Source organism: Hypanus sabinus, chromosome 3 (genome assembly GCF_030144855.1).
Source record: "Hypanus sabinus isolate sHypSab1 chromosome 3, sHypSab1.hap1, whole genome shotgun sequence".
NCBI lineage: Eukaryota > Metazoa > Chordata > Chondrichthyes > Myliobatiformes > Dasyatidae > Hypanus > Hypanus sabinus.
Genome location: NC_082708.1, coordinates 8,304,246 through 8,329,456, shown reverse-complemented (window position 1 = coordinate 8,329,456; position 25,211 = coordinate 8,304,246). Strand labels below are relative to the sequence as shown.

General features: G+C 45.2%; 1 protein-coding gene across 6 annotated transcripts in view; it reads left to right on the top strand.

Annotated features, from left to right (window-relative positions):
* The window catches only part of gdpd5b (glycerophosphodiester phosphodiesterase domain containing 5b), a 272,763-nt gene that overhangs the window by 221,761 nt on the left and 25,791 nt on the right, over positions 1 to 25,211 (top strand). For all 6 annotated transcript variants that reach the window (XM_059963675.1, XM_059963672.1, XM_059963674.1 and 3 more), the window contains 6 exons: positions 5,337 to 5,419; positions 6,725 to 6,875; positions 8,471 to 8,692; positions 9,504 to 9,661; positions 14,018 to 14,165; positions 22,644 to 22,726. In XM_059963675.1, the coding sequence (XP_059819658.1) occupies positions 5,337 to 5,419; positions 6,725 to 6,875; positions 8,471 to 8,692; positions 9,504 to 9,661; positions 14,018 to 14,165; positions 22,644 to 22,726 (845 nt within the window). The remainder of the gene's footprint in view (positions 1 to 5,336; positions 5,420 to 6,724; positions 6,876 to 8,470; positions 8,693 to 9,503; positions 9,662 to 14,017; positions 14,166 to 22,643; positions 22,727 to 25,211) is intronic.

The following is a 25,211-nucleotide window of genomic DNA, read 5'->3' as shown; positions in this document are numbered from 1 at the left end:
AACAGAGGGAATAACTTCACTCAGCTTCATTCATCCCGAAACTGAACTGTTCCACAACCTATGCATTCACTTGCAAACGCTCTTCATCTCATGTTTTCCGTAAAATCTGCAAGAAAGTAATCTCCAATCTCAGGGTTGTATATGATAACATTTGAGTACTTCGATAATACATGTACTTCGAACTTTTGAATAGAGCTCCCTCTCCAAAGCAGTGAAAGCCCGGGTTGAACAGTGTGAAGCTTTCTCTTTACTCATCTGCGAAATACATGATAAGTAATTAAATTCAGCGCTTGTCAAGAGCAGAGATTCTCATTTGCGATTCCAATGTAGAAATATTTTCTTTCAGCATTATTTGAAAAGTTACTGTCTTTCGCCACCATGTGGCCATTGTGAGATTTGCGCCTTTTGAGCTGTGGTTTGCATCTGATGGGCAACGGCAGGAACGTGGTGAGATCCCCACCCCTCTGAACCTGATATCTTCACATTTTTGGAATCGATCCTATCTAAGGCTTGGAAATTTGCAACGAGCCCTGACGCAGGGTTTCGTCCTGAAAGGTCGACAACTCCTTTCTAGCTACAGATGCAGATCAACCGGTTAGATTTCCTCCAGGAGATTGTTTTTCCCTCCAGGTTCCAGGAATCAGAATCAGGTTTAATATATGTATTGAAATTTATTGTTTTGTGGCAGCAGTACATAGCAACACTTAATAATAACAATTATAAATTATCATAAGTATATATAACAAAATAAAATTTAATAAGTAGTGCAAAATGAGAGGGAAAAGTACTGAGGTAATGTTCACAAACAAGTGAAAATCTGCAGATGCTGGAAATCCACAGTAACACACACAAAATGCTGGGGGAACTCAGCAGGCCAGGCAGCATCTATGGAAAAAAGTACAGTCGACGTTTCATGCCGAGACCCTTCAGCGGAATAGGAGAGAAAAAAAAATGAGGAGTAGCTTTAAAAGGTGGGGGAGGAAAGAGAGAAACACAAGGTGATGGGTGAAACTGGGAGAGAGGAAAAAGTACTGAGGTAATGTTGCTGGGTTCATTGTCCATTCAGCAATCCGATGGCAGAGGGACATCATTAAATTGGAATCAGAATCAGGTTTTTTAACTCTCTTATCTGATGTGAAATATGTTGTTTGGCAGCAGCAGTACAGAGCAAAAAAATAGTGCAAAGTGCAGTGTTCACGTCCGGTTCAGAAGAACCTTTGTCTTCTCTCTTCTCCTTCTGCCATCAGGGAGGAGATACAGGAGCCTCAGGACTCACACCACCAGGTTCAGGAACAGTTATTACCCAACAACCATCAGCCTTTGAACCAAAGGGGATAACTTCACTCAACCCAACACTGATCACACAAACTATGTACTTGCTTTCAAGGACTCTTCAGCTGATAGAGAAGTACAGCACAGAAACAGGCCTTCAGCCTATCTAGTCCTTGCCAAAACTATTTAAATTGCCTACTCCCATTGACATGCACTGGGACCATAGCCATCCATACCCCTACTATCCATGTACCTATCCAAACTTCTCTTGAACGTTGAAATCGAGCCCACATGGACCACTTGTGCTGGCAGCTCATTCCACACACTCATCACCCACTGAGTGAAGAAGTTTCCCTCATGTTCTCCTTTAAACTTCTCACCTTTCACCTTTAACCCATGACCTCTGGAAAAACCAACCACCCAACCTCAGCGAAAAACACCTGCTTGTATTTACCCTGTCTATACCGTCATGATTTTGATAACCTCTATCAAATTCACTTTTATTTTCGATGTTCTAAATAATAAAGTTCTAACCTACTCAACTTTTTCTTCTAACTCCAGACCCGGCAACATCCTTGTAAGTTTTTGCTGCATTCTTTCAACCTTGTTTACATCCTTCCTGTAGGTTCATGTTCTCGATATTTATTGCTTATTTATTTATTATTATTAGATGGCTTTTAAAAAATTTTTGTATTTGCATAGTTTGTTCTCTTTTGCAGTGTGGTTGTTTGCCCATCTTTGTTGAGTGTGGTTTCCATTGATTCCATTGTGTTGCTTTCTATCTACTATGAATGCCCACCATAAAATGAGTCTCAGGGTTGTATATGGTGACATATTTGTACTTTGATAATAAATTCACCTAGAATTTGAACTTTGAACCTTGAAATCTGAAGCTGTCCCTGAATCTTTCAGTGTGTGTTTTCAGGCTCCTGAATCTCCTCCCCGTAACATGAAGAGGGCATGTCCTGGACGGTGCGGGCCCTTAATGATGCATGCTGCTTTCTTGAGTCACCACCTTTTGAAGATGTCCTTGAGGCTGGGGAGGGTTGTGCCGCTAATGGAGATGGCTGAGTCTACAACCTCCTGAAACCTCTTGCCATCGTGTGCATTGGAGCCTCCATATCAGATGCAACCAGCCAGAATGCTCCATCTGCAGAAACTTGTCACATACCAAATCTCTCCAAACTCAAACTTCAAAGTAAATATATGATCAAAGAATGTATATGCCACCATATACTGCTTTGAGATTCATTTTCTTGCAGGCATTCACATGAAAAAAAACAGAATTTACAAAAAATTGTACATAAACAGACATAGCCAATGTTGAAAGGAAGACAAACTGTGCAAATATAAACAAAACACTGAATTATAAAGAGTCCTTGAAAGTGAATGTGTAGGTTGTGGAATCAGTTCAGAGTTGAGGTGAGTGAAGCTGTCCATGCTGGTTCAGGAGCCTGATGGTTTTGGGGTGACAACTGTTCTTGAACCCGGTGGTGTGGAACCCAAGGCTCCTGAACCTCCTGCCCGATGGTAGCCATGAGAAGAGAGTATGGTGTGGGTGGTGGAGGTCCTTGCTTTCCTGTGACAGTGCTCTGTGTGGACGTGCTCAGTGGTGGACAGGGCTTTGCCTGTGATGGACTGGGCTGTATCCACTACTTGCAGCCACAGGTGAGAGCTGAGTATCTGCTGGGGACCAAAGGTGAGTGAACTGCCTTTGACCAACAAGCCCTTTCACCAAAGATGCTACCCCTATTATCATTTATGGTATATTTTATGTCTAGCACTGTACTGCTGCAAAGCAAAAGCAATTCACATAATATTTGTTTGTTTGTTATGTGCCATGGGCGGTCATGGTCTTTCCATTATTATTATTGTTCTGGGTCATTTTTTCTACAGAAGTTGTTTGCCCTTTGCCTTCTTCTGGGCAGTGTCTGTACTAGATGGGTGATCCCAGACATTATCAATACTCTCCAGAGATTATCTACCTGGCGTCAGTAGTCACATAACCAGGACTTGTGATGTGCACCAGCTGCTCAAACGACCATCCACCACCTGCTCCCGTGGCTTCACATGACCCTGATCGGGGGCTAAGCAGGTGCTTCACCTTGCCCAAGGGTGAACTGTGGTCTAAAGGGAGGATAGGAATAGCTTACTCCTCCTTTGGTACTCCCTCACCCTGCCACCCAACATGTCATAAAAGACAGTGATAATAAACCTGATTCTGGTCTGAATTCTGGATCAAACAATCCCCTGGAAGAACTCCTTACAAAGCAGAGCCACTGATGTGCCTTCTTTCTGGTTGTATCAATATGCTGGGCCTAGGACAGATCCTCAGGGTTAATGGTAGGGGTCCTTGGCATAAGTTGGGAACCCCTGCTCTAGAGTTTACGGAAAAAGGTGCTGAAAAAAACCCCAAAAGTCATTTGGTGACCGACAGTACTCTGGGCAAAAATATCTCGTTAATGAGAGAGGTCGAAGGAGAATGGCTGAACTGGTTCAAGCTGACAGAAAGGCAACAGACAAGAGAAAATCTGCAGATGCTGGAAATCCGAGCAACACACACAAACTGCTGGAGGGACTCAGCAGGCCAGGCAGCATCTATGGAAAAAAGTACAGTCAATGTTTCAGACCGAGGCCCTTCGGCAGGACACCGTTACAACAATGTTGTGCAGGAGAGCATCTCTGAATGCACAGCACGTTGAACCTTGAAGTGAATGGACTAATGGCCACAGAGTATATTTCGTATTACATGTAATAGTATGTTTTATATATTGTAATGTACTGCTGCTGCAAAGCAACAAATTTCACAACATAAGCCAGTGATAGTAAACCTGAGTCTGATTCAGAGGGTGAGCAGGAAAGTTTCCGGAGGATGATACCAGCCCGGGAGGGTTTGAGTGCGAAGGGGAGTTTAGGTAGGCTGGTGCAGTTTTCTCTGGGGTGAAGGAGGCTGAAGTGTGCCAATATGGAGGGTTATGAAATGACAACGGCCATAATAAAGGTTGCAGACTGCATTCTCCGATGTACAGGAGTCTAAACTAGAAACCGTTAGTTTAAGGTGATGAGGGAAAGACTGCTAGGAGATCTGAGAGGCCACTTTTCACACAGAGTCTGGTGGAACGAGGGTGCCAGAGGATGTGGTTGAGGTGGGAGCTCAATTTCAAGATGGCCATCGGGTGATGGCCATCGGGTTTGTGGTTCAGACTTGTTTAAGGTTTGTAATGATAGCTTTTGGGGAAGGCGTGGCAGATTAGGGGTTGGGACAGTGATGACGTGAGGGATCAAGGGCAGCAAGTGAAGAGGTAGAGGAAGGAGCTGGACTTTGGAGTTCAGGTCACAGTGCTCCAAAGTCGAAGGCCAGTGATCACCAAGGATGGAAATCTGAGGTCTGGGCTCCAAGAACAAGAAGTAGTGATCACTGACGTCAGGGAGTCCCGGGGTTGGAGTCTGAGGTCAGCGAATCCCAAGTTTTGAGGCCTGAGGTTGGTTGGCAGGTGCTGGGTTTGGAGGTTTGTGATCAGCAAGTCTGAAGTTGGAGGCCCGTGATCAGCAGTACAGGGTTCGATGCCCAGAAGTCAGACTCCTGAAGCTTGTGAGTCTGGGGGTTGGAGGCCAGATTGTGTGTGTGGGGGATGAAGGACAAGGGGTTTGTTTTGTTGTTGTTCCTTGTATGTTGGCTGCGTGTTCTGCTAATTGTGGACATGCTATGTTGGCACTGGAATGTGTGGTGATACTTGTGGGCTGCCCCCAGCACGTCCTCAGATTGTGTCGGTTGTTAACACAAACAACATATTTCACTATATGTTTCACCGCTTGTGTGATAAATGAATAAATAAATCTAAATCTAACTATAACCTTTAAAGACAATTGTCTTTATGGACAGTTTATAGACAGGAAAGGTTGAGAGGAATGTGGCCTCTGTGGGACTAGCTTTTGGACGGAATGGGCATGTTAGGTCAAAGGGCCCGTTTCTCCATGGCCCAGTGCACCTCAGGAGGGTGCCTCTGCTGACTGACCTCCCCGGCCTTGTGGTAATCTCTATCCCCTATTACCTCTCTCCTCAGCTAGCCCCGGAGAATACCCTGATGTCCTTCCAGAGGGCGGTCGAACAGCAAGCGAGTGGCTTCTTTGTGAACATCACTGTAAGGTGAGTGGTGCGGGAGGTTGCTGTGCCGAGCATTGAATCATCACTGGTAGGATCTTGCTGTGCACCAGGCACCCACCCTGCAGCCAGCCTCTCAGGGAAGATACTCGCACGGACAGAAGATTGTCCTACTTTACACAGGGAAGCAGGGACTCTGCAGAAAGACTTGGACAGATTAGGAGAATGGGCAAAGAGGTGGCAGGTGGAATACAGTGTTGGGAACTGTCTGGTCATGCACTTTGGTAGAAGGAATAACGGAGTCTAAACAGAGAGAAAATTTAGAAATCAGAGGTGTAAAGGGAGTATTGCGAACAGTTTTGGGCCCCTGATGTAAGAAAGGATGTGCTGGCATTGGAGAGGGTCCAGAGGAAGCTCACAAGGATGATCCCAGGAATGAAAGGGTTAACATATGAGGAGTGTTTGATGGCTCTGGGCCTGTACTTGCTGGAGTTTTGGAGAATGAGGGGTGATCTCATTGAAACATATCAGACATTGAAAAGCTTCAATCGAGTGGATGTGGAGAGGATGTTTCCCGTTGTGGGGGAGTTTAGAATCTGAGGGCACAGCCACAGAAGAGGAGGCTGTCCCTTTAGAACAGAGATGAGGAGGAATTTCTTTACCCAGAGGATGTGGAATTTATTGCCACCAATGGCGATGGCAGCCAAGTCATGGGATATATTTAAAGTGGAGGTTGATAGAGTATTGAATAGACAGGGTGTCAAATGTTTTGGGGAGAAAGTAAGAGCAAGGTTAGCATGGTAGCATATTTGGTTAGTGTAATGGTTTACCGTGCCAGCAATCAGCGTTCAATCCCTCCCCGCCACCACCTGTAAGAAGTTTGTACATTCTCCCCATTACCATGTGGGCTTTCTCCAGCTGCTTCGGTTTCCTCCCCCATTCGAGGGATGTACGGGCTGGAGTTAATATGTTGTGGGCATGCTATGTCAACACCAATAGCATGATGATACTTGTGGACTGCCCCCAGCACATCCTCGGACTGATGGTCATTTATGAAAACGACACATTTCACTGTATTTTTTGATGTACATGTGACAAATAAAGCTAATCTTTAACTTTAGACTCTTTAATTGGATTGGGAGGGAAAATAAATCACTCATTACCAAGTGGTGCAGCAGTTCTGATGGGCTGAATGGCCTTATTTTACTCTTGTGTCTTATGGTTTGATTAACATTGTAGCCAGGAAAGGCCCCAGGTAAACACGCCAGGCACCCCACTAACCCGACCCGCAGCGCTCTACAAATATCCCTCCATCCATTGGCTGATTTCTCCTGTTATCTGTTTTTCAAGTTACGATGGGGTCCTATTCGTGGTCCACGACACCACTCTGCGACGGACTACCAACGTGGAGGAGGTCTTTCCCGACCGGGCCTCTGACAATGCTGCCACGTTCAACTGGACGGACCTGAGAAGTCTGAACGCAGGCCGCTGGTTCTTCCAGGTGGGTCCACTCTCCTCTCCTGTCCAGTACCCTCCTCCCCCTTCCTTGCAAAACTGCCCCCATCCTCCCTATTGAGTTCCCCTTCCCCAACAATCACCAGTTCAAGCAGATGCTGGAAATCCAGAGTCACACCCACAAAATTCTGGAGGAACTCAGCCGGTCAGAAAGAATCTATAGAGAGAAAAACACAGTCAACATCTTGGGTCAAGACCCTTCACCAGGACTGGAAAGAAAGGAGGCAGAAGTAAGAATGTGGGGGGAGGGGAAGGAGGACATGCTGGAGGGTGATTGGTGAGAACAAGTGAGGGGGAAGCTGATTGGATGGGTGGAGAAGGAAGGATGAAGTAAGAAGCTGGGAGGTGATAGGTGACACCATGTGAGGGGGAAGCTGATTGGATGGGTGGGGAAGGAGGATGAAGTAAGAAGCTGGGAGGTGATAGGTGACACCATGTGAGGGGGAAGCTGATTGGATGGGTGGGGAAGGAGGATGAAGTAAGAAGCTGGGAGGTGATAGGTGGAAGAAGAAGGAATCTGATGGGGAGAAGGGTGGCCCATAGGTGAAAGGGAAGGGGGAGAGGAACCAAAGGGAACTGATGGGCAGGTGAAGAGAAAGGAACGGGTAAGAGGGGAATCAAAATGGAAAATGGAAAAAGAGAGAAGAGGAAGGGGGAGAAGTTACCAGAACTTAGAGAGATTAATGTTCGTGCCATCAGGTTGGAGGTGACCCACCATGAGTGTAGTTTCATTATGGCAGAAGAGGAGGTGTCAGAATGGGGATGAATAGTCAAATTTAAATGGTTGGCCTCTGGGAAATCCATCCAGTCGGTTCAGAAGTCCGATAGCAGCAGGGAAGAAGATACTCTTCAGTCCAATCACACAGGATCTTAATGAGCGGTGGAGTGGAAGCAGCATAGATGTGATGGCCCATTTTCTATAGGAGGATCCCCAGGGTAAGGGAGACCAAAACTAGGGTGCTGAGGTTTACGGTGAGACTGGAAACATTTAAAATGAACATCAGGGACAACAGTTTCTCACAGAGATGCCAGTGGGAGTGGTTGAGGCAGGTACTGAAGTGTCCTTTATGAAGCTCTTAGGTAAGGTGGGGCTTGGAGGGGTATAGGCCAAATGCAGGAATCTGGGACTTGTTGGGTGGGCACCGTGGTTGGCATGGACTGGTTGGGTTGAATGGCCTGTATCCGTACCTTATCACTCTGTGACTTTTGAGTCTATACCTTCCACATCCTCTGTGAATATTTCTGGGAGTTAAATTACATCACTGTTACAAATTGTAACAATAAACACAGAATGGAGGCCAGTAGCTCATTGTTAATAAACTACTGGCCCGCTAAATGCTGACGCCATCTAGTCAAAACATTTTACTGTTACCACTGTGCCTGTCAGTTGTTCTGACTGCCCGACATTGTTTACTTGCGCTGTGAGTTGTGATTTGTGTTTGATGTGTCTAGTACAAAAAGAAACAGTTGCTGTGATGCATCCAGAGAGGATGCTTCCTATGGCGCTTCGGTAAAAACTGGTTACCGTTTCCGGGAATTGGTAAGGACCATGTATCACGTCCACTTGCACCTGTTCCACAGGAGGATCCTTTCTGGACGGCCAGGAAGCTCTCTCAGAAGGATAACACGGAGGCTTCGAACCAGTCGCTCTGCCGCTTGGTGGAGGTGTTGCAGTTGGCCACCCGGAAGAACAAGTCGGTGATGCTGGACCTCTGGAGGCCCCCGGCTGGGCACCCCTTCCACTCCACCTGGATCAACATCACGCTGGAAGCCATCCTGGAATCAGGGATCCCCCAGGAGATGGTGAGTGCGCTGTGGCTTGTTTTCTCTGGTGCTTGCGTTGCCGAGCTGTGTCTGTTGGGGAAGAGGGACAGGTCAGTGAGTCCCCCAGCATCTGGCTACTGCCAAAACACTCCACTTATTATTGTTAATTACCAATTAGATAAACACTCATTACCTTAATCGGTCATAGAGTCATAGAGCACTGCAGCACAGAAACAGTCCCTTCGGCCCATCTAGTCCAGGCTGAACTCTTATTGTGACTAGTCCCAATTACCTGCACCCAAACCATATCCTTCATACCCCTCACATTCATGCACCTATCCAAACTTCTCTTAAATGTTGAAATCAAGCCCGCATCCACCACTGGCAGCTCGTTCCACACTCTCACCACCCCTTGAATGAAGAAATTCCCCCTCATGGTCCCCTTAAGCATTTCACCTTTCACCCTTAACCCATGACCTCTAGTTTTTTCTAACTCAGCAGAATAAAACCTGCTTTACTCTGTCTGTACCCCTCATAATTGTGTATTCCTCTATCAAGTCTCCCCTCATCCTGCTACGCTCTAGGGAATAAAGTCCTAATCAATTCAGCCTTCCCCTATAACTCAGGTCCTTAAGTCCTGTCAACATCTTTGTAAACTTTCTCTGCATGTTTTCTATCTCATTGATATCTTTATTCTTCTCTGAGCACCTGCTTCTGTGCGGCAGTTCTCCATGATTCTAAGAAATTAAGGAAAACTTCATCACACAAAGGCTGGTGGAGATGTTGAATTTTGACTCATGACGTGTTAGATGAAGAGGATAAACTGGGAGTGTCTGCTGCCGTATTTCAGGTGATGTGGCTCCCTGAAGAAGACAGGTGGCTGGTTCAACGACTGGCCCCGGGCTTCCAGCACTTCTCCTCCATGAAGCAAAATGCCACCGCGCTGCACAGCCAGGGCATTTCCGGACTGAACCTGCGTTACAACAAGGTCGATGCGGATGAGATGCGGTAATAACTGTCTATTCAAGCCTTTCGAGCCATTGCGTTGGTTTCAAATTTCCAGCCTCAGGACCCACAGCACCACGTTCAGGAACAGTTATCACCCCACAACCATCGGGCTCTTGAACCAAAGGGGATAACTTCACTTGCCCCATCATTGAAATATTCCCACAACCAACAGACTCACTTCCAAGGACTCTTTATCTCATGCTCTCAATATTTATTGCTTATTTATTCATTATTGTTATTATTTCTTTCTTTTTGTATTTGCACAGTTTGTTATCTTGTTGCACACTGATTGAATGACCTAGTCTTTCATTGATTCTGTTAAGGTTATTATTCCATAGATTTATTGACCATGCCCACAAGAAAATGAATCTCAGGGTTGTATATAGTGACATTTATGTACTTTGAACTTTGAACCTTGATCTTACCCTTCCATAGATGAATTTGTAGATTTGGCCAGATCTCTCTGTTTTGAGGTCAAAGAAACCCTAACTCCTTCTTTCACTGATGGAGATGGATTGGGATTGACTTCCCCACTCCCCCGACCTTCTCTCTTCTCCCCCCTCCAATCGAGCAGAAGATCCAAAAAGCCTGAAAGGCTGCACCACAAGGCTCAAGGACACCTATCCCGCTGCTATAAGACTATTGAACAGTCCTCCAGTATAAAGATGGATTCTTGACCTTATAATCTACCACGTTGTGGCCTTGTCTGCTTGCACTGCATTTTCTCAGTAAGTGTAGCACTTTATTCTGCATTCTGCTATTGTTTTACCTTGTTCTATCTCAAAGAACTGTTGCAATGAAATGATCTATATGAATAGTATGCAGAACAAGCTTTTCACCATACCTTAGAATGACATTCAGTGGCCAGTTTATTACATACACCTGTGCACCAGCTCGTTTATGCAAATATCTAATCAGTTAATCATATGGCAGCAACCCAATACACAAAGCTGTGCAGACAGAGTTAAGAAGTTCAGTTGTTGTTCAGACAAAACATTGGAATGGAGAAGAAATGTTGAAAGGTTCATTTACTGTCAAAGTATGTATCCATATACAACTCTGAGATCTGTCTTCTGCAGATAGCTGCAAAACAAGGAAAGAACACAAAAGTTGTTCAGAGAGAAACTTCAAACACACCCCCCCCCACAAAAAAGAATGGCATCTCGATCATCAACCCCCAAGCTCCACTTCCCCGCACAAAATGGAACAGGAACATTGACCCCAAAACAATACATCCTCCACACAAAAGGCCAACGGAAAACAATGGAACATCAGTACCCAAACACCCTTCCCTTGCACAACAAAACGGAGAAGAAATGAGCGATAAAAACAGAATATAAAAACCATGAGTCTGAAAATGTCCACACTCCATAAGTCAATAGTCCAATCCATAAACGTAGAACCATGATACCATCCTGCAATATCACCGACATTCATTGAAAAAGAGGGCTATCACACGAGGCGGAGAGGCCAACCCGCCTGCCACAGCAAGCCACACAGTAACAGGCTGCTCTCAGATCAGAAAGAAGGCAGTCAGTGCTAAACTCTCACTTGCTTCCCCCATTTGCTTCAATCTTCCTCAAAGCTTTGATCGGCAATTAATGGACGCTTTAACTGGCGAAATGGAGTTGAATATTGGCTCGTGCCCCATCTTGCCGTTTCTTCCCATTGAGGCCATTTGAGTATGCACTTGCTTCCCGGAAGCTTATTGGAGACAGCAAAACGCTGGATTACTCTAACAGTGTCCAAACTGTAAAAGTCGCAGGCTCTAACAGTCCTAGGGACACATTTAAGGTGAAAAACAGGTGTAAAAGAGGTAAAAAAAGACATTTTCTTAAGCTATCTTGAAGATGTCGACTGAGGAAGTGTTTAACCCTGGTGTGATCTTAACCAAATGTGATCTAAGTGACTTTGACCATGGAATGATTGCTGGTGCCAGATGCGGTGGTTTGAGTATCTCAGAAACTGCTGATCTCCTGGGATTTTCATGCTCAACAGTTTCCAGAGATTACAGAGAATGGTGAGAAAAGCAAAAAATAGCAGTTCTGTGGGTAAAACTATCTTGTTAATGAGAGAGGTCAGAGGAGAATGGCCAGACTGGTTCAAGCTGACAGGGGGGCAACAGGAACTCAAATAACCACGTGTTACAACAGTAGTGCACATAAGAACATCTCTGAACTGCCATGTTGAACCTTGAAATGAATGAGCTACAGCAGCAGCAGACCACACTGGATTCAGTCCTGTATATACTGAAGCGTCCACTAAGTGTGTATAAATAACACTGAGAACATGAGTTGTAGGGTCCGTGAAACTGTAGGTTGTAGAATCAGTTCAGAGTTGGAGTGAGTGAAATTATGACTCCAGTCCTCTTGCCCAACTAAAATATTAAAAGATTAAGTTCTTTTTAATTTTTTAATACTGTGTAAGATTGTAAAATCTCAAAAACGTGAAATGGAAGCAGCACACACAAAATGCTGGAGAAACTCAGTAGGTCAGGCAGCATCTATGGAGGACAAGGAACAGTTAGCATTTTGGGCCTGATAAGGGTCTTAGCCCGAAATGCCAGCTGTATATTCCTCTCCATAAATGCTGCCTGACCTGCTGAGTTCATTGGGTATTTTGGGTGTGTTGCTTTGGATTTCCAGCATCTGAGAAATTGAAGCAGAGAGGGACTATTCAGCACAGCCCAACCTCCCTACACTAATCCATATCCCTTGATTCCTGTAATAAAGTCCAAAGTTCAAAGTAAATTTATTATCAAAATACATAAATGTCACCATATACAATCCTGAGATTTGTTTTCTTGTGAGCATACTCAATAAATCCGTAGAATAATAACCTTTATAGAATCAGCGAGTCCTTGAAAGTGAGTTGACAGGTTGTGTGAACATTTCAATGTTGCCTTTGGTTCAAGATCCTGATGGTTCAGGGCTGAACCAGAGCAGTGGAGGCCTCTGATGATGGATGCTGCTTTCCTGTGACATTGTTTCATGTAGATTGCTCAATGAAGAGGACGGCTTTTTCTTGATGGACTGGGCCATATCCATTACTTTTTGTAAGATATTCCCTTCAAGGGCATTGGTGTTTCCACACCAGGCTGTGATGCAGCCAGTCAATGTACTCTCCACCACACTATGACAGAAGTTTGACTAAGCTTTCGACATCATGCTGAATCTTCGCAAACTCCCAAGGAAATAGACACTGCTGTGCCTTCTTCGTAATTGCACTCACATGCTGGATCCTCCGAAGTAATAACAACAGGGAGTTCAAAGTTGCTGACCCTCTCTACCTCTGATCCTCCGATGAGGACTGGCTCATGGGTTTATGGTTTCTTTCTCCTGAAGTCAATAATCATCTCCTTGGTCTTGCTGACGTTGAGTGCAAGGTTGTTGCTGTGGCACCACTCTGCCAGAGTTTCAGTCTCCCTCCTATATGCTGATTCATCACAACCTTTGACCTGGCCAACAACAGTGATGTCATCAGCAAACTTGAAAATGGCATTGGAGCTGTGCTTAGCCACACAGTCATAAGTGTAAAGTGAGTAGAGCAGCGGGGCAGGCACTCAGCAGGATATCTGGAAGTGTTAGATACAGAACATAGACCATTACAGCACAGTACCCTTCAGCCCAAGATGTTCTGCCGACATTTTAACCTGCTCTAAGATCAATCGAACCCTCCCATCCTGCATAGCCCTCATTTTTCCGTCACCCATGTACCTGTTCCAGTGTCTCTTAAATGTCCCTAACGTATCTGCCTCTACCACCACCTCTGGCAGCACGTTCCACTCAGTGTAAAAATCCTACCTCTGGCAATACTAAACCTACTCTAATTCCAGTTCCAACTTACTTAGAACCCTTCAGCCCACGATGTTGTGCTGACATTTTAACCTACTGCAAGATCAATCTAACTCTTCCCTCCCGCCTAGTCCTCCATTTTTCTATCATCGATGAGCCAATTTAAGAGTTTATTAAAGAATATTTTTGCTATTTTTTTTTGCAGATTGGTTATTTGGTCATTCTTTGTGTATTTCGTTGATTCTTTTGTGTTTCTATGATCTACTGTGAATGCCCACAAGAAAATGAATCTCAGGGTTGTATATGGTGACATCTATGTACTTTGATCATAAATTTACTTTGAACTTAAATGTCCCCAATGTATGTGCCTGTAACACCACTTTGCTTAAAAAGCCTACCTCTGACAACAACCCCCCATACTTTCCTCCAATCACCTTAAAATTATCATCCCCCGATATTAGACATTTCCTCCCTGTGCTTTGTGAGGTCCATGTCTCGCGTCACCCTCTGGCATTGAGCTCTTCCACAAGATCCACACTTCAGCTCCCTGTTTTGTTTGCAGGAAATTTGCTGCAAAGAATATCACCACCAACCTGTACCTCGTCAATGAGCCGTGGCTGTTTTCGGTGCTGTGGTGTGCCGGGGTGCAGTCTGTTACGTCCGATGCCTGCCAAATCTTAAACAAAGTGCGGACTCCCACCTGGATATTGGTAAGTGACAGGAAAGAAGAGGCTGTTCAGCCCCAGGATTCAATTCTACCGCCTCATGGCTTCGCCCCCCCCCCCCCCCCCCACCGGCAGGGCATTCCACTCACCTACCGCTCTGTGTAAATAAAACCCCACCTCCCTATACTTCCCTCCAATCACATTAACATTATGCCCCCTTGTATTAGCCATATCCACCCAGGGAAAAAGTCTCTGGCTGTCCACTCGACCTATGCCTCTTATCAATGAACTGTCGATGTTTCAGCCATCAGACCTGGGCTGCAGTACCTTCTGAGTTCCTCCAGCAGTTTGTTTAGAGCGTAGAACAGTACAGCACAGGAACAGATCCTACACCCCACAATGCTGAGCTGCCAATTAAATAACTAATCCTTCTGCCTACACAATGTCCATATCCTTCCAATTTAAAAAAATCTCCTATTTATTTATTTGTTTGTTTGTTTATCGAGAAACAGCACAGAATAAGCCTTTCCAGTCCCTTGAATCACACGGCCCGGTGATCCCCTGATTTATTCCTAGCCTAATCACGGATTTAATCCTAGCCTGACAATTTACAATGACCTATTACCACCAGCTCAGGCATCCTCCACTCTGTGTTGTAAAAACAAACGAGAGAAAATCTGCAGGTGCTGGAAATCCGAGCAACATACGCAAAATGCTGGAGGAACTCAGCAGGCCAGGCAGCATCTGTGGAAAAGAGTACAGTTGATGTTTCGGGCCAAAACCCTGGAGAAAGGTTTTAAAAAGGTACTCCTCGTTTTCTCCTACAGTCCTGTTGAAGGGTTTCGGCCCAAAACATCAATTGTACTCTTTTCCTAGATGTTTTCCTGAGATCCCCCAGCATCTTGTCTGTGTTGACCTGTTGTAAAAATATTGCTCCTCACATCTCCTTTGAAATTACCCCTTCTTCACCATCAATGCATGCTTCTTGCTCCAGATTCCACCATCTGGCAGTCCCCCGTGCTTACGCCTTGCCTTTGTGTGGCTTTCTCTGCCTGCGAGGATGTCACTGGGGACTCCCCAGGGATTGAGCGGGCCATCTGAAGAGTAGACACAGGAGAAAGACAGCACACCGTGCAGCACTGTTCCCTCTAAGCTGCGGGAGAGTGTGAGCACGCACTAACTGAAATGCTCCTACGAACATAACCTTTGTTGCCACGCAGATGGAATTAGACGCAGCTAAAGTTTAAAAACATGAAAGGTTTTCTTTGTTGTACTGTATTTCATTGTATGTTTGAATTAATACGGTATTGTGCAGAAGTCTTCGGCACATATACTTATAGCTAGGATGCCTAAGACTTTTGCGCAATACTGTAGTAATTTTATGTATTGCACTGTACTGCTGCCACTGCTGGAAAAATTCATGACATATGTGAGTGATGATTCTGATGAGGGTCTGTGTTGTGCACTGAGAGTGGGAAGAGGACAGGGAGAGGGGAATCATATTTGGGGAAGGGAGAGGGGAGGGAGCAGGAAGCACCAGAGAGACGTTCTGTAATGATCAATAAATCATTTGGAATCAAATGACCCTGCCTGGTGGCTTAGGGCTGGGTGTGTCTGCACCCACACCACCCCTGCCCCTGCCCCTGATACTCCTTCTCCTTCCACACCCCTCCCACAGCGCTTCACCCTCACCACCCTTCGCTCCCGCCAGATTTACAAACTCGCTCCATGTTGACAACTACGGTACTGTGCAAAAGTTTCGTGCACCCTAGCTTTATATCTGTGCCTAGGACTTCTGCACAGTACTGTAAATGAAATCAAAAGTATGTGATTTTTCATTTTTTATTCTAAATATTTTCATATGTATATTACAAAAAAATTAAAGTGCCATACAATTTTCAGGCCATGTAAAAATTTCATAATCAGAGCAGTGGTTGGTCTGCATAAAAATAATGAGAAGGAAAGTTGCAGAGCAGCTTCTTGTGGGGGATCCTTCTAATTAATCTCCCTTGGTTCCCCAAGCTTAAGCTTAATCAGCTCTTACAATTTCACAGACTTGTTTTTTTGTTCCACGCTCCAGTGAACAGGTTGTCATCTGTGCGTTCTATTCTGCTGCGCTGGTGGTTGATCCGCCCTCCTCCTCCCCCTCCTCTCTTCCTCCCTCCCTCTGTCCCCAACGCCCCCCCGCCTCCCACACACCTTTGTCTCCTGAACTGCCAGTGACGAGGTTTCTTGGCAGTTGTCTAATGCTGAGCAAACACAAGATGCTGTTCCTTTCACTTGGCAAGCTGAACCCTTTGATGGTGATCACTGCAATTATGTGCCCTTTTGTGTGTGCACATCTGTGAATGTGCATTTGTGCCTGAGTTAAAGGCTTTAATACGGTTGCATTTCATCCACGCTCCCCTTCCAGGGGAGTATGTGACAGAAACACAAGAAATTCTGCAGATGCTAGAAATCCAGAGCAACACATACGTACATTTTGGAGGAACTCAGCAGAACAGGCAGCTTATCTATGGAAATGAAAAACAGTTGTCACAAGCCCTGTGGGAAAAAGTTGAGCGAGCTAAGCCTTTTCCCTTTGGAGTGAAGGAGGATGAGAGGTGATCTGATAAAGGTGTACAAGATGATAGGAGGCATAGATTGAGTGGATTGCTAGAGACTTTTTCCTAGAGTGGAAATGGCAAATATGAGGGGGCAAAACTTTAAGGTGCTTGGAGGAAAGTAAAGGGGGGGAATGTCAGAGGTAAGTTCTTTACACAGAGGGTAATGAGTGGGCATGGAGCACATTACCTGGGATGGAGGTAGGGGCAGATACATTAGGGACATTTAAGAAACTTTTAGATAGGCACACTATGATAGAAGAATGGAGGGTAATGTGGGAGGGAGGATTGGATAGATGTTAGAGTAGGTTAGAAGGCTGGCACAACACTGTGGGCCGAAGGACCTGTACTGTTCTGTGTTCTATATTCAATGTTAAGTACCTCGAGGGAGCTTCACTTCATCTCTGAGTGTTTTTGTTTTGAGAAATGGTTTACTAATTCAGTTCTAATGCTTAGGTCATTCTCAATTCAGAACTTACAAAATTAACATCAAATTATCTCAAATCAGATTCATGGTCACTGACATACGTTATGAAATGTGTTGTTTTGTGGCAGTGGTGCAGTGCAATATGTAAAATATACTATAAATAACAATAGCAAATGAAAATAAGTAGTGCAAGAAGCGTGCAAAATAGTGAGGTAATGATCATGGTTCACAGGCATCAGTGCTGATGCAGGGTTTTGAAGTGAAATATCAAGCTTCTTTCTTCCCACTGAATGGGACAGTGTTATAGAGCACAGAGACAGGCACTTTGAATATCTGGTCTGTGCTGAACAGTCCAACCCTCGGAGTGCAATGGAATGGTGCAGAGGGAGCTTCACTGTGTGTCTGACCCCGGGAGTGTGATGGAATGGTGCCGAGCAGTGGTTCCCAACCTTTTCTATGCCCCAAGCCCCTAGGAAATGTTTGATTAATGTTCGCAACCCCCTACAAAAGTAATATCACATTTTAAGATGAAGAAGTCTAATTTCTAATTTTTGAACCACAAATTGAACCACGTACAATACTGCAGGTGAACAAATTGGACTTAAAAAAATAAGCTTTTAACTCAGTGCATAAAATGCAAATATAAATTGAGCAATTAGATTCTAATTTATTCAGAAAAAATTGTAAACAGTAAAATCAATCCCAATTGTGAACATAAAATTCAATGACTTCTTTGCCCCTGCTTCTCATTCATGATTCTGTCAAAACGTGGAACTTTCTTGCTGACGGCGATCCGCAGGTCTGCCTGGGGATTCAGGTGATTCCTAGATTTTATTCTTGATTGACAAAAGAGAACTGAATCCAGATTCACACAAGTATGTTGTTGCCAATGGAGTGAGGACATGGAGTGCTTTTCCACCAAGTCTTGGGAACATATCTAGTGCTGCACACCAAAACTCCTCCAAAGTCTTGCTTTCAAATTGCATTTCAAGAGCTCGATTTTTTCACAAATCAATAAGATCTTCCTTCAGCTCTTCATCATCTGACATTTTCTCCAAATTGTAGGAATATGGATTCATGGTCCATTCTTCTGAAATCTTCAGGTCTCCAGCCACAATTTCTTCACGCACAGCAGGAGTTATGGATCCAGCATCTCTTCTAGTGAAGGAAAATTTGAGAGACTGCCTCTTTCCATCCTTCAACGCCAAAGACGTAACTTTTCTTTGAAGGCACTCAACTTTTCACAAGCCTTCAATATTTAGATGAAGGCATTGAAAATAACATCAGCAAGTTTGCTGATGATACTAAGCTGGGTGGCAGTGTGACATGTGATGAGGATGTTAGGAGAATTCAGGGTGACTGGATAGGCTGGGTTAGTGGGCAGATACTTTGCAGATGATGTTTAATGTGAATAAGTGTGAGGTTATCCACTTTGGGAGTAAGAACAGGAAGGCAGATTATTATCTGAACAGTGTAAAGTTAGGTAAGGGAGAAATACAAAGAGATCTAGGAGTCCTTGTTCATCAGTTACTGAAGGTGAATGAGCAAGTGCAGCAGGCAGTGAAGAAGGCTAATGGAATGTTGGCCTTTATTACAAAGGGAATTGAGTCCAAGAGCAAGGAAATCCTCTTGCATTTGTACAGAGCCCTGGTGAGACCACACTTGGAGTATTGTGTACAGTTTTGGTCTCCAGGGTTAAGGAAGGACATCCTGGCTGTAGAGGAAGTGCAGCATAGATTCACAAGGTTAATTCCTGGGATGTCAGGACTGTCTTACGCAGAGAGGTTGGAGAGACTGGGCTTGTACACACTGGAATTAAGGAGATTGAGAGGGGATCTGATTGCAATGTATAAGATTTTTAAGGGATTGGACAAGATAGAGGCAGGAAATAATGTTCCAGATGCTGGGAGAGTCCAGTACCAGACGGCATGGTTTGAGAATAAGGGGTAGGTCATTTAGGACAGAGTTAAGGAAAAACTTCTTCTCCCAGAGAGTTGTGGGGGTGTGGAATGCACTGCCTCAGAAGGCAGTGGAGGCCAATTCTCTGGATGCTTTCAAGAAGGAGCTAGATAGGTATCTTATGGATAGGGGAATCAAGGGATATGGGGACAAGGCAGGAACCAGCTATTGATAGTAGATGATCTCAAAATGGCGGCGCAGGCTCGAAGGGCCGAATGGTCTACTTCTGCACCTATTGTCTATTGTCTATAATATGTTTATCCCTTTTCCTTGAAGAGAAACACTCAGTTCATTCATACAAGTGAAAATGTCAGCTAAGTAAGCCAGCATTTGGGCGAATTCCTGTGATTCCATTGCCCCAACCAGATCACATTCATGCTCTTCCAGAAAAACTTTGATTTCTTCATGCAGTTCAAAGAAACGGGTTAAAGCTTGTCCTCGTGACAACCAACGGACTTCTGTGTGGAAAAGCAAAGCTGAATGCTCACTTCCCAGATCCTCACAAAATGATCTGAAGATGCGATTATTCAAAGCACGCCCCTGATCCAGTTGATGATCTTCACACAAGTATCAAGGACTTTCTTCAAATTTGGAGGCAATGTTTTTGATGCCAAAGCATGCCGATGAAGAAAACAATGGGTAACTTGCAAGTCTGGAATCTTCTTTTTCATCAATGCAGAAAAGCCAGATTTATTTCCAAGCATTGCAGGTGCCCCATCAGTGCACATAGAACCAATGACTTTGATATCTAAATCATGTTTGGCAAAGAAGTCTTTCACCAGCTGCATCACATCCTTTCCAGTTGTGTTTGTTTTCAGATCTTTACAAAACAGGGAATCTTCCTTCACAGCACCATCATTGACATACCTCACTAATGTGATGAGTTGACTACAACTGGAGACATTAGTTGACTCATCCAACAGAATAGAGATTTTAAGAGGACTAGCTCTGACATCTGAGATAACTTGGTCCAAAATATCTTCACTCAAATCACTGATTCGGTTGTGAATGACATTATTTGATAGGGGCACCTGTTCAAGTTTTTTCTTGTTTCTTTGCCCAGGATAATTGTTGCCATTTCCAGTGCACATGGCTTGATGAGATCTTCCGCAATTGCATGGGGCTTCTTGGATTTGGCCACTTTATATGCCACTTGGTATGAAGCAAGAAGTAGTGGTTTTTCAACAGAAATGAAACCTAATTTTGGAAGAGTTCCTTGAATAATTTACCTACTGTCTGCGGGTTTGGTTTTAATGCGAAGTCATTACTCAATGGTTGATTTGGGATGTATAATGATTTTGGCATTGTGAGATGATTTTTAACTCTGAGATGTAACCTAGCTAACATTGATGAGACATCTACACCTCAGACTTCAACTACAACACAGAGTCTTGCCATCTTCAGAAGTTTTCTGATGACTCTGCCATAGTTGGATGCATCAGCAAAGGAGATAAGGCTGAGTACAGGGCTACGGTGGGAAACTTTGTCACATGGTGCGAACAGAATCATCTGCAGCTTAATGTGAAAAAGACTAAGGAGCTGGTGGTGGACCTGAGGAGGGCTAAGGCACTGGTGACCCCTGTTTCCATCCAAGGGGTCAGTGTGGACATGGTGGAGGATTACAAATACCTGGGGATACGAATTGACGATAAACTGGACTGGTCAAAGAACACTAAGGCTGTCTACAAGAAGGGGCAGAGCCATCTCTATTTCCTGAGGAGACTGAGGTCCTTTAACATCTGCCGGACGATGCTGAGGATGTTCTACGAGTCTGTAGTGGCCAGTGCTATCATGTTTGCTGTTGTGTGCTGGGGCAGCAGACTGTGGGTAGCAGACACCAACAGAATCATCAAACTCATTCGTAAGGCCGGTGATGTTGTGGGGGTGGAACTGGACTCTCTGACAGTGGTGTCTGAAAAGAGGATGCTGTCCAAGTTGCATGCCATCTTGGACAATGACTCCCATCCACTCCATAATGTACTGGTTAGGCACAGGAGTACATTCAGCCAGAGACTCATTCCACCGAGATGTAACACTGAGCATCATAGGAAGTCAGTCCTACCTGTGGCCATCAAACTTTACAACTCCTCCCTTGGAGTGTCAGACACCCTCAGCCAATAAGCTGGTCCTGGACTTATTTCCACTTGGCATGATTAACTTATTATTATTTAATTATTTATGGTTTTGTATTGCTATATTTCTTCACTATTCTTGATGCGGCTGTAATGAAACCCAATTTCCCTCGGGATCAATAAAGTATGTCTGTCTGTCTGTCTGTCTGACTCCTCAACTCTGAGGTGTAACTCCCAGGTAACACTGATGAGAATCCTCAACGCTGACTCGGGCAGCGGGAGACTGTATTGAGTTTACGTCTCTCTCAACTCGGGCAGCGGGAGACTGGAGTGAGTTTACGTCTCTCTCGACTCAGGCAGCGGGAGACTGGAGTGAGCTTGGGACAAACGTTACTACCACTTCTCAAGGCACACTGGCAGCTGGCTGAGTGATGACTCCTGACTCGTCACTCAAGAACACAAGCCAGTCTTCGTTGCACACCCCTGAAATTCCATCTCACACCCCCTGGGGGTGCAGGCACCCCAGGTTGGGAACCCCTGGTGTAGAGGGAGCTTCACTGTGTGTCTGACCCCGGGATTATGTGATGGGACTGTGTAGAGGGAGATTCACTTTGTGTCTAACCCCAGGAATGTGTGATTGGACAGTGCGGAGGAAGCTTCACTCTGTGTCTGACCCCGGGAGTGTGTGATGGGACAGTGTAGAGGGAGCTTCACTCTGTGTCTGACCCTGGGAGTGTGTGATGGGACAGTGTGGAGGGAGTTTCACTCTGTGTCTGACCCTGGGAGTGTGTGATGGGACAGTGTGGAGGGAGTTTCACTCTGTGTCTGACCCTGGGAGTGTGTGATGGGACAGTGTAGAGGGAGCTTCACTCTGTGTCTGACCCTGGGAGTGTGTGATGGGACAGTGTGGAGGGAGATTCACTCTGTGTCTGACCCTGGGAGTGTGTGATGGGACAGTGTAGAGGGAGCTTCACTCTGTGTCTGACCCTGAGTGTATGTGATGGGACAGTGTAGAGGGAGCTTCACTCTGTGTCTGACCCCGGGAGTGTGTGATGGGACAGTGTAGAGGGAGCTTCACTCTGTGTCTGACCCTGAGTGTATGTGATGGGACAGTGTGGAGGGGGTTCACTCTGTGTCTGACCCCGGGAGTGTGTGATGGGACAGTGTAGAGGGAGCTTCACTCTGTGTCTGACCCCGGGAGTGTGTGATGGGACAGTGTGGAAGGAGATTCACTCTGTGTCTGACCCTGGGAGTGTGTGATGGAACAGTGTGGAGGGGGTTCACTCTGTGTCTGGCCCCGGGAGTGTGTGATGGGACAGTGTAGAGGGAGCTTCACCCTGTAATAATCTATGCCCTGAGAGTACTTAAGGGTGAACTAACCAAGAAGAATTGTGAATAGATTCAATCCTACCAAAACTCTGTTACCCCAGAGATATAACACGGTTCTTTTTCTTAAATGCAGCATCCGGATGAGTACCTGATGCTCTGGATAACCACTGACATCATATCAATCACCATCGTGGTGGGGATCTTCATCCTACAGAAGTGAGTGAGAATTCTCTCTCTGCTGGTCTCTGCCTGTGGTGTTGGCTTGATGCTTGTTGTTCTGGATTTCATCTCATTCTCAGCTCTCATTCTCCGGGGCTGTGGGGAGGGTCTCTGGTTGGCCAGGCTGCTCCATTAATCGAGCCTTGCTGAGTTGGGTGCCTGGGATATTAGATAGACCTTGTTGCTTGAGTCATTGAACTGTTGGTGAATGCTTCACGGCCCATCCATACCAAAACCTTCTGGAAGGTGCCTATCGTCCCTAGGACTTGTCACCTCAATGCAAGTAGTTGACCCAATCCACTGTGAGTGGCTGAGGGGGACTACAGAAGGAGAGGGGTTAGTGTCACAGAGGGGTGAAAGCAAGTAAGTCAGCTGGAGGGAGGAAAAGGCTGATGGATAGAGATTGCACATTCTCCCCATGACCGCGTGAGTTTCTGCTGGATGCTCTGCTTTCTGCCCACATTCCAAAGGGGGGCAGGCGAATGGGTTAGTTAGCCACTGTAAGTTGGCCCTAGTGTGTGTGTGAGGGGTAGAACCTGGAAATGTGGGGAGATTAAAATGGGATTCGTGTAAGATTCAAGGAGTTGTTCAGCCACATAGCACAGAAACAGGCCATTTGGTCCATCCAGCCATGCTAAACTATTCTGCCCAGTCCCATCGACCTGCAGCTAGACCGTATCTCTCCATACCCCTCCCATCCACGTACTTACTCAAACTTCTCTTAAATGTTGAAATCAAACCTGCATCCACCACTTCTGTGGTCAGCTCATTCCACACTCTCACCACCCTCAGAGTAAAGACATGTTACCCTTAAACATCTCACCTTTCAACCATAACATGACCTCTGGTTGTAGTCCTACCCAGCATCAGTGGAAAAGGCCTGCTTCCATTTACCCTATCTATACCCCTCATAGTCCTGTATATCTCTATCAAATCTCCCTTCAATCTCCTAGGCTTCAGGAAATAAAGTTCTAACCTATTCAACCTTTCCCACACACCCACCACTCTCTATGTGAGAAACTTACCCCTGACATGCCCTCAATACTGATTTTCAAGAACCTTTAAACTGTGTCCTCTCACATTAGCCATTTCAGCCCTGGGAAAAAGCATCTGGCTATCCGTACGATCAGTGCCCCTTATCATCTTATACACCTCTATCATGTCACCTTCCATCCTCCATCGCTCTAAGGAGAAAAGGCTGAGTACACTCAACCTATTCTCATAAGGTACGCCCTGCAATCCAGGCAACATCCTCGTAAGTCTCCTCTGCACTCTCTCTATAGTACCCACATCCTTCCTGCCATGAGGCGACCAGAACTGAACACAATACTAACCAAGGGGTCTAACCAAGGTCTTACGTGTAGGATTGGTGGTGTCTGTAAGACATAGGAGTAGAATAAGGCCTTTCAACCCATTGAGTCTGCTCCATTATGGCTGATCTCTGATCCCACTCAACCCCATACACCTGCCTTATCCTTTGATGCCCTGATTGATCAGGAAACAGTCAAATTCTGCCTTAAGTATACTCACAGACTTGGTCTCCACAGCAAAGCATTCCACAGATTCACTAGTCTCTGGCTAAAAAAAAATCCTCCTTACCTCTGTTCTAAAAGGTTTCCCCTCAGTTTTGAGGCTGTGCCCTCAAATTCTGGAGACCCCCACCATAGGAAACATTCTCTCCACATCCACCCTGTCTAGTTCTTTCAACGTTCAATAGGTTTCAATGAGATCCCCCGCATTCTTCTAAATTCCAGTGAGTACAGGCCCAAAGCTGCCAAATACTCCTCACATGTTAACCCCTTCATTCCTGGAATCATCCTCCTGAACCTCCTCTGCACTCTCTCCAATGACAACATTTCCTTTCTGAGATATTGGGCCCAAAACTGTTGACGATGCTCCAAGAGTGGCCTGATTAGTGTCTTATAAAGGCTCAGCATTATCTCCTTGCTTTTATATTCTATCCCCCTTGAAATAAATGCCAACATTGCATTTGCCTTCTTTACCACAGACTCAACCAGTAAATTAACCTTCTGGGAGTCTTGCAGGAGGACTCCTGAGTCCCTCTGTACCTCTGATGTTTGAATTTTCTCCCCATTTAGATAATAGTCTGCACTATTGTTCCTTTTACCAAAATGCATTATCATACATTTCCCAACAATGTATTCCATCTACCACTTTTTTTGCCCATTCTTCCAATTTGTCTGTCCTGCTGCAATCACATTGCTTCCTCAGCACTACCTACCCCTCCACCTATCTTCGTATCATCTGCAAACTTTGCCACAAAGCCATCAATTCCATTATCCAAATCATGGACATACAATGTGATAAGTAACGGTCCTAATACTGACCCCTGAGGAACACCACTAGTCACTGGCAGTCAACCAGAAAAGTTCCCTTTTATTTTCACTCGCTGCCTCTTGCCTGTCAGCCATTCCTCTATCCAAGCCAATATTTTTCCTGTAATGCCATGGGATTTTATCTT